The sequence below is a fragment of the Cebus imitator genome, unplaced genomic scaffold (genome assembly GCF_001604975.1).
Source record: "Cebus imitator isolate Cc_AM_T3 unplaced genomic scaffold, Cebus_imitator-1.0 Scaffold60, whole genome shotgun sequence".
NCBI lineage: Eukaryota > Metazoa > Chordata > Mammalia > Primates > Cebidae > Cebus > Cebus imitator.
Window position 1 is genome coordinate 658,781 of NW_016107375.1, and position 9,785 is coordinate 668,565.

A 9,785-nucleotide genomic window follows, 5' to 3' on the forward strand; every position below is an offset into this window, starting at 1 on the left:
CTGGGTTCAGGCAATTCTCCTGCCTCAGCCTCCTGAGTAGCTGGGATTACAGGCACGCGCCACCATGCCCAGCTAATTTTTTGTATTTTTAGTAGAGACGGGGTTTCACCTTGTTGACCAGGATGGTCTCAATCTCTTGACCTTGTGATCCACCCGCCTCGGCCTCCCAAAGTGCTGGGATTACAGGCTTGAGCCACCGCGCCCGGCCTACTATATAATCTTAAATTAACAGCAGAAACAGTAATCCAGAATAAGAAATGCACCTAAACGTAAGTAAGATTGTAATAAGGACATGCTAAGTTACCTGATTCAGGGAATCACAATATGTGGTAATTGGGAATAAATTAAATGAGGTTCATAATGTTCTCTGACCTAGCCCACCGGTAATTTAGAAGCATCTGCTGCCCCTTCCTCTAACATAAATGTGTTCAAAAACAAACCCAACTCATTATTACTGGAGAAAGCTTGCAAATCAAAACTACTATAAGGTTATACTTCACATATGCTACAATGGCTAAAATTAAAAAGACAGATAACAAGTAATGAGAATGTGCAGAAACTGGAACCCTTATACCTGCTAGTGAGAATGTAAAGTGGTACAGCCATTTTACATACAGTCTAGCAGTTTCTCAAAAAGTTATACATAGAGTTACCTTACAATCCAGCAATTCCACTTGGGTATGTATCCAGAAGAAACAAAAACACACAAATACTTATACACAAATGTTCATAGCAGTATCCTTCATAATATAGCCAAAAAGTGGAAATTATGTCCATCAATGAATAAATTCATGAACAAAATGTATGTGGAGTACTATTAAGCCATAAAAAGGAGTGAAGTATTGGTATGTTCTACATGGATGAAGCTTGAAACATTATGCTTAGTGAAAAGAAGTCATGAAAGACTACATTATATAATTCTATATAAAATGCCCTGAATAAGCAAATCTATAGAAACAGAGAGTAGAATAGTGGTTGTCTAGAGCTACTGGGAATGGAGATTTAGGGGTGATAGTTAAAAGGGTATGGAGTTTCTGCAGTCATAAAAATGCTCCAATATGGAGAGTAGTAATGACTGTACCATGTTGTGAGTATACTAAAAATCATCGAAATGTACACTTTAAATGGGTGACTTGTATGTCATATGAATTCTCTCTCAAAATCTCAATAAAGCTATTAAAAAATGCCCAACGCTAAACAACACAAAACAAAACAGATTTTACTTGGGAAAGCAAAAGAACAAGACCACTTAAAGAGAATTCAAACATTTGCTTCATGTGAAGCTTGTAAAATGTCATTTTATTACATCAGGTTTTCATAAGTGTAAGATGATTACTATGTCATGAGAGACGCAGGAAAAAAAGCCAACAACTTGGAAAAAAAACTACAATTTGGTCCTAGGTTCTTGGCTTATAAAATGAAATTATGGCTCTCCAAGTCTGTTTTCCTCATTTTAATTAAAAAGGGAAAAGCGTGTGTGTGCGCGCGCATGTGTGTACTCAAAGTGTGGGCACTCCTTCCAGGGGTGCATGTTATCTTCATAAAATTTAATCCAGTAATATCATCTCCTGTGATAATCTGATAACCTACAAATCTCTTAGTCACTGCTACCCAAAAAATGAATGAAGAAAATGCCAATGGTTAATTTCAAGGTATACAGTAGTCCTCCCTTATCCTTGGCAGATATGTTCCAAGACTTCCAGTGGATGCATGAAACTTTAGATAGTACTGAACCCTGCATATACTGTTTTTTCCTATACATACCTACCTAATAATAAAGTTTAACTTGCAAATTAGGCATAGTAAGAGATTAAGAACAATAGCTAATAATAGAACAATTTTGACAATATCCCAGCACTTTGGGACCATTATTAACTAAAGGATACTGGAAGACAAGCACTGTGAGACCATGACAGTCAATCTGATAAGTCAAGTTGCTACTTAAGGTTGACCTTAATGGTGGGTAGTGGAGACAGCATGGATATGCTGGACAAAAGGTTTTAACATCCCAAGCAGAATGGAGTGAGATTTCATCAAGCTTCTCAGAACAGTGCACATTTTAAAATTTATGAAGTGTTTGTTTCCGGAATTTTTCATTTAATATTTTTGGACTGTGGTTGACCATGGATACCTGAAGCCACGGAAAGTGAAACTGTGGATAGGGGTTGCACTTGTAACTGTCTCTTTCTGACTAGGAAGACTCTTCTGAAGAACAGTCATATACTTGGTAAATAGAAATAATCCTTTTAAAATCTTAAGACAGTTAATGTAACAAAATGAGATATTGTTTTCTAACTCCAAATATCTTGTCCAACAAGATATTTATCTACTGTTCATAGCAAAAGAAAGAGATCACTATTAAGATCTGTCCAAGACAGTGGTTTATCAAGTGATGGCTTGTCTCACACACCTTGGGGGCTTTTCAAAGACCATCTGTACCAAAATGTAAATAAGTTACAATGTATTTATTTGACAATCCAAATTACATTTGCAAGACTCCATATTATTTAAGCTCAATTGTTTAAAATACTGCTCCATATCTGAAGAGGTTCATAAGTACTATCTGGCACATAGTATATATTCAACACTGTAGTTCTCTATCCAGTCACTTTAAATTGCGTAACATGTAAGCGACTTCTCAATCAAGATGGGTAAGTGGGTATACATAATCATCTTCTCTCTCTGCTCCAAGCAAATATCAGTAACAGAAAAACTATTTAAAATAGTAATCCTCTCCAAACTGATCATGAAATTCATATGGAAACAATCCATACGTCCAAACTGATGATAAATAAAACCTACAGTGGAAAGCAGAGACTAAAGATAGAAGGTACTAGGAGTACCAAGACCATGTACAAAGGGCAGGAGACAGGAATTTGACTTCTTGGAGTAATATGGAGACAGACAACAGCCAAACTCTCTGGGAGCTACAACTGGGCACCTGCCCATAAATCAAATGCTGGTAAAATACAGTCAATTCAGAAAGAAGTACACCTAGGAATAAAATATTTGCCCATGGCAGGAATATGTTTCAGAGAAATCTATGCAATCAGGAATTAGGCCCTGAGCATACCTGCAGAACAGAACTCAATTTCCTCAGGAACAGAGTCCCCTACTTCCTAAATTTGTAAGATCTGGTTCTGAGATGTGAATCCCAGATGCCAGGGTAAGGCAAAATTGCCCCACAGGGTGAAGCAATGACAGGATGAAAAAATACAAAATAAAATGAATGAATTTTCTCAAAACAAACTTAGCCAACAAATACAAAATGGACTACAAAACATAAGGAAATCCAAAGCCATTAAAAAATAACAACAACAGACCAGGTACAGTGGCTCACACCTGTAATCCCAGTACTTTGGGAGGCTGAGTTGGGCAGATCACTTGAGGTCGGGTGTATGAGACCTGCCTGGCCAACATGGTGAAACCTGTCTCTACTAAAAATACAAAAATTAGCCAGGCATGGTGGTGTGCACCTATAATCCCAGCTACTGGAGAGAACTACAGGCTGAGGCATGAGAATCACTTGAACCCTGGAGGCAGAGGTTGCAGTGAGCTGAGATGATACCACTGCACTCCAGCCTGGGTGACGGAGCGAAACTTTGTCTCAAAAATAATAATAACAAAGCACAAATACCCAATACAAAAGTTCCTTGTGGAAAAAATTGCAAAATACAAAAAATTTCCATCTCACAGAGACAATTCCATTATACATACCACTCTAGACTTATCAGTACATATAAACAAATACAAATATCATGACATCATTTAACAAAAATGGGATCTTGGTCTATGTTTTATTTATGTATGTATGTATTTATAAGACAGGGTCTCACTCTATCACCTAGTCTGGACCACAGTGGCATGATCACAGCTCTCTGCAGCCTTGAATTCCTGGGTTCAAGCAATCCTCCCATTTCAGCCTCCCAAGTAGCTAAAACTACAGGCATGCACCACCACACCCAGCTGATTTTTATTTTTTTCATAGATGGGGGGGTATCACTTTGTGGTTCAGGTTGGTCTTGAACTCCTGGCCTCAAGTGAACCTCCAACCTCGGCCTCCCAAAGTGCTAAGATTACAGGCATGAGCCACTGAATCTGGCCTTACGTATTGTTTAATAACTAACTTTTCTACACCATGAATATCCTATCAATAAATATTTTGTTGTTCTATTCTATTGTTCTGAAAGACCAAAAAACTGTAACTGATGCTCTATTGTTGAAAATTTTAACAGAGAATTGATGCTAATTTTATTAAGTGTAATAAATAGCACTGTGATTATGTTTTTCAGAAGTCTGTATAGATTTGTGAGTCACACGAGAGTATTTTATGAGCGAGTCACACAGGAATATTTTATGAGTTACTGACATGTTTGGAATTGGCTTTAAATGACGCCAGGAAAAAAAAAAAGGAGGGGGTGAAAACAAATTAAAGATCGGTAAAATGCTGATAATTGTTGAAGCTGGATGATAGGTGCATGCGGTTTATTATTTTCTCTATACTTGGTATGTTTGAAAGTGTCATATAAAAAATTCCAATATTCTTTAACTGAAGTATAACTGGAAACGAGAAACTGAGTTTGCTATTGTAAGGCAATCAGGCAATTCCATTTTTATAGATGTTATGGAGCTATATTATTTTTATCCTAAGCAACTTCCTGGGAACAAGTTATGAGATACAGTTAATTCCACCAGTTTACAATCACTGACAATGAAAATGTTGAAGATGACCCAAATTTTAAAATATATTTAGGCTATCTAATTAAAATTATCTTTCTCTTTCAAAAACAGGTTATATGCTGGGTACGGTGGCTCACGTCTGTAATCCCAGCACTTTGGGAGACCGAGGCGGGTGGATCACAAGGTCAGGAGTTCAAGACCAACCTGACCAATATGCTAAAACCCCGTCACTACCAAAAATACAAAACTTAGCCGGGCATGGTGGCGCGAGCCTGTAGTCCCAGCTACTCGGGAGGTGAGGCAGGAGAATTGTGTGAGCCCAGGAGGCAGAGGTTGCAGTGAGCCAAGATTGTACCACTACTCCAGCCTGGGTGACAGAGCAAGACTCCATCTCAAAAAAAACAAAGGTTATATTATAAAGTAAAATTCAAATAGGTTGAATATATAATAACTAGTGAAAATATTTCAGGCTTATCCGGTTTTTAATTTGAAAAGCTATTAATTTTAGAATTCCCTTCCGTAAAATCCTAACGATTGGCTAAGGTGAAAATCCAGAGTCTAATTCTTACAAATTTCAAGTCAAAGGAAGATAAGTTTGGAGGTTTCACTCTGTATTTTCAAGAGCCTCTGTATTACTCTAAAATGTGTAACAGACCAGGCGCAGGGGCTAACACCTATAATCCCAGCACTTTGGGAGACTGAGTTGGGTGGATCACTTGAGGTCAGGAGTTCGAGACCAGCCTGGCCAATATGGTGAAACCCTGTCTCTACTAAAAATACAACAATTAGCCAGGCATGGTGGCGTATGCCTATAATCCCAGCTACTCAGGAGGCTGAAGTTGGCAGTGAGCCGAGATCACGCCACTGCACTCTAGCCTGGGTGACAAGAGCAAGACTGTTTCAAAAATAAATAAATAAATAAATAATAAAACATGTAACAATTTGCAACCACAAAACCAGATTACTGATAATGTCGACATACGCCCTCAGAAAATATGCTTTATACTTAAACACAATTTCTTATTATTTAATACATATTTTTCTATTCCTTCCACCTGGATTTCAATTCTTTTCACAACAAATAAAGCTTTAACTCTAAAATATTCAAATAAAATTGTAACTAACCTTTATATATGCACTTGGGTAGATCTTATGAACAGCATCTCCAGGTGCACGCCCGGCTTCTCTGTCTAAGTAGTAACTCTGTACAAAGACCGCATGGTCGCTAAGGCACCTGACCCAAACATCACCTTCACCTTTACATTCCAACTGCACGCCTTTGCCTATGTGCAACCTTAGGAAGAAAAAGGAAATTATATTGCATCTTGATAAGTATTTTAAATTAAATTTTAGTTCAGACTATATAGCACGCTTAATACTGAAAAATTAAAAAGAATAAAGGATGTCATATAAAACCAAAAGATAGCTATTAACACTTTGGTATATTTCCTTTTTTCTTTTCCTGTTCATATCTAATAATGATGCATATAAATACAGTGCTTACTATGTGTCAGGAGCATGCAGTATGAATTCTCGTTAAACCCTTACAACTCAGTAAGTACTATTATTCTCATTTTTTTAGATAAGGAAACTAAGGCATACTGTCTAAATTGATAGTCACTAGCCACATGTGACTATTTAAATTAAATTAAAACTAATTCGAAATCTGATCAGTCAAATATGTCAGCTATAATTTAAGTACTCAATAGCTACATGTAGCTAGTGGCTACTGAACTGGGCAGTGCAAATATAAATCATTTCCTTCACCACAGAAAATTCTTTCAACCAGAACTGGCTTAGAGATTAATTTGCCAAAGTCACATGGCAAGTGAAAGAGACAAGATTATGTGCTTACGCACACATATCCTTAAAAAGCTGAGGTCACACAGTAGCTAAAATGGTATTTTCATAAGCATTTCCATTTCAGTAAACTTTTTTTTTTTTTTTTTTTTTGAAATTGAGTCTTGCTCTATCATCCAGGTTGGGATGCAGTGGCACAATCTCAGCTCACTGAAATATCCGCCTCCCGGGTTCACGCAATTCTCCTGTCTCAGCCTGCTGAATAGCTGGGATTACAGGTGTGCACTAACACATCTGGCTAATTTTTTGTATTTTTAGTAGAGATGGGGTTTCACCATGTTGGCCAGGCTGGTCTTGAACTCCTGAACTCAAGTGATCTGCTCGACTCGGCCTCCCAAAGTGCTGGGATTATAGGCGTGAGCCACTGCGCCTGGTCTCATCATACAAAGTTATAAACATTTTAATGACTATATAAAAAATGAAAAATTTGTCTTAACCATTTCCCTTTTATTACCAATGTTTAACATTATAAGTTAAACTCTGAGAAACATGTTATCATTTAATATTACTTCCTTTCAGTAATTTGTAGAAACGTATGATCACAGAAAATTTTCAAATTGAATTCCAAAAGGTATATTTACTATTCAAAACACAGAAACCTAACATAAAAAAGGCCATCTTTTATCATTGTATGTTAAACAACACAAACCTCTACAATTAAGATGGCGTGCTTACAACTTCTGAATTTTCAACATGACCTTTATTCCTTTATTTATATTTAAGAACACATATTATGTAGGAAAACCTAACTTTGAACAAAAGACAATGTACTATGCTCAATTTTGAAAGTAACTATCTAACTATACAATCAATACCTTGCTCTCTCAATGGCTTCTGTCCTGTGGACATTGGAGAGTTGACCCAAACAAAAGCGATCTCCTCCAGAAGGGTCCACGTATCCATCAACAGTAACAATAGGGCAGCTTGAAGGAACCTTAAATGTCTCTCCTACCTGAACATCCATTTCAAAGTAAGCAATGGAACACCAATACTCAGGAGCTATAGGAAATAAATGGGAAAGAACATTCTCCCATGAGAGAAAGATATAGCGCTTTCACTTGCACTCCACAAGTCAAAGCTTTTCCTAAAAGAAAGGGTGAAGGGAGGAGAGAGGGAAATGTAATGCACCCAAAACAAGTGGATTAAAATAATGTAATGCATTAAAAAGTAGGAATTTCCAAGTCTTCTATTTTCTAACTCAGTACCTAGCACTGCTCTTAAATGGTTGCTAAGGCATCTGACCCAAATATCACCTTCACAATTTTGTTGTTTTTTGAAATTTCTAATTACCACTTATCATCAAGTTCTAAAAAGTTGTTTTTTAAAATCTGGAATTTGATTCTTACCTCAAAGGACCCGGTCAACTGAGAATTTAAAGAATATAAATCATCAGAAACTAAGTTATTTTACCATGATGTTTCATTTGACTACACATATTCTCTATGTAGTCTCAACTTTTATTTATTTATTTTTTTGAGAGGGAGTTTCGCTCGTTACCCAGGCTGGAGTGCAATGGCGTGATCTTGGCTCACTGCAACCTCCACCTCCTGGGTTCAAGCAATTCTCCTGCCTCAGCCTCCCGAGTAGCTGGGACTCAGGTGCGCACCACCATGCCCAGCGAATTTTTGTATTTTTAGCAGAGATGGGGTTTCACCTTGTTGATAAGGATGGTCTCAATCTCTTAACCTCGTGATCCTCCTGCCTCGGCCTCCCAAAGTGCTGGCGTGAGCCACTGCGCCCGGCCTCAACTTTTATTTTTTAAAAACACATTGACCCTAAGATGTATTCCAGGGAACTGTCCTTGAATAACATCAATTCATGACATATTTTTATAGATTCCCTAATTGAGAGAAAGTGCACAAGCAGGTCAGCTATCCCATCCCTAAGGTTAATTATACTCTAATTACACAGTTGTTGTACGCACAGATTCTCAACTGTCTCTTGGGTAGAAGGTCATTTGTCCCATGTATGCCATAGCAAAAGATAGTTTTAGTTAAGTCAGGTCGTGTTAATTACCACAATTTTAAGTGTGATGATGTATTTAGTGTATTTGAACAACAATATATAATTTTAAATAATCAAATTTAAAAAGAGGTGCTACTTTGGCTTGCAGAGACAATTGATCAAGCATTTCTAATTTTTATTTGAATACAACAATTATTACATCAAGCCCAAATACATAAAAATTATTTGGCCTTCCATTTTTAACCCATTTAACAGATATCTATAGAGCATCTAGGGACCTTTCTGGGCACTACACACACAGTAAACAAAACAGCTACAGTCCCTGTTCTCACAGAGGTACAGGGCAGACAAGTAAACAAATAACTCAGATAATGATGAACAGTTATTTGGAGAAAGTAAGATAGAGCATGAAACAGCAGATGATTGGGAAGAACACTTCAGAGTGGATGGTAGGGACGTCCTATCTGAAAAGATGAGATCTGAAAACCTTCTGTCTGTGTGAAGACTGTGAAGAGATTTCAGAGAGTAAACAAAAGCAAAGGTCCTAGGGTGGAAATGGGTTTGACATATTTAAAACATTTATCTGTATCTCAATATGCTATTTATGAACTTTAAACTAGAATTTGAAGCAACAAAACTTCCAACAATCTTACTTTCAACAAAGTTACTTAGAATGACAAGATCTTAAGGGAAAAAAACCTAAAAGAAGCATGAATGATGCTTAACATTTTTAAAAAAAGAAAACAGGCTAGGCACAGTGGCTCACGCCTGTAATCCCAACATTTTGGAAGGCCAAGGTGGGTGGATCATCTGGGGTCAGGAGTTTTCGAGACCAGTCTGACCAACATAGAGAAACCCCATCTCCACTAAAAATACAAAATTTGCTGGGCATGGTGGTGGGTTCCTGTAATCCCAGCTACTCTGGAAGCTGAGGAAGGAGAATCGCTTGAACCCAGGAGGCAGAGGTTGCAGTGAGCCAAGATCGTGCCACTGCACTCCAGCCTGGGCAATAAGAGTGAAACTCCATCTAAACAAAAAAAGAAAAGAAAAGAGAAAAGAGAAGAGAAGAGAAGGAGGAAGAGGAAGAGGAAGAAGAAAGGGAAGGGAAAGGGAAAAGGAGAAAGGAAAGGGAAAGGGAAAAGGAGAAAGGAAAGGAAAGGGAAAAGGAGAAAGGAAAGGAAAGGGAAAAAGAGAAAGGAAAGGAAAGGGAAAAGGAGAAAGGAAAGGAAAGGGAAAAGGAGAAAGGAAAGGAAAGGGAAAAGGAGAAAGGAAAGGAAAGG

At 37.5% G+C, this 9,785-nt stretch overlaps 1 protein-coding gene across 3 annotated transcripts in view; it reads right to left on the minus strand.

The window, feature by feature from the left end:
• The window catches only part of SMAD4 (SMAD family member 4), a 34,307-nt gene that overhangs the window by 9,246 nt on the left and 15,276 nt on the right, over positions 1–9,785 (minus strand). For all 3 annotated transcript variants that reach the window (XR_005200434.1, XM_017529570.2, XM_017529568.2), the window contains 2 exons: positions 7,356–7,539; positions 5,806–5,974 (listed from right to left, as the gene is read on the minus strand). Coding sequence is in view for 2 of the 3 variants with exons in the window: in XM_017529570.2 (XP_017385059.1) it covers positions 5,806–5,974; positions 7,356–7,539 (353 nt within the window). In the remaining variant the exon portion in view is untranslated. The remainder of the gene's footprint in view (positions 1–5,805; positions 5,975–7,355; positions 7,540–9,785) is intronic.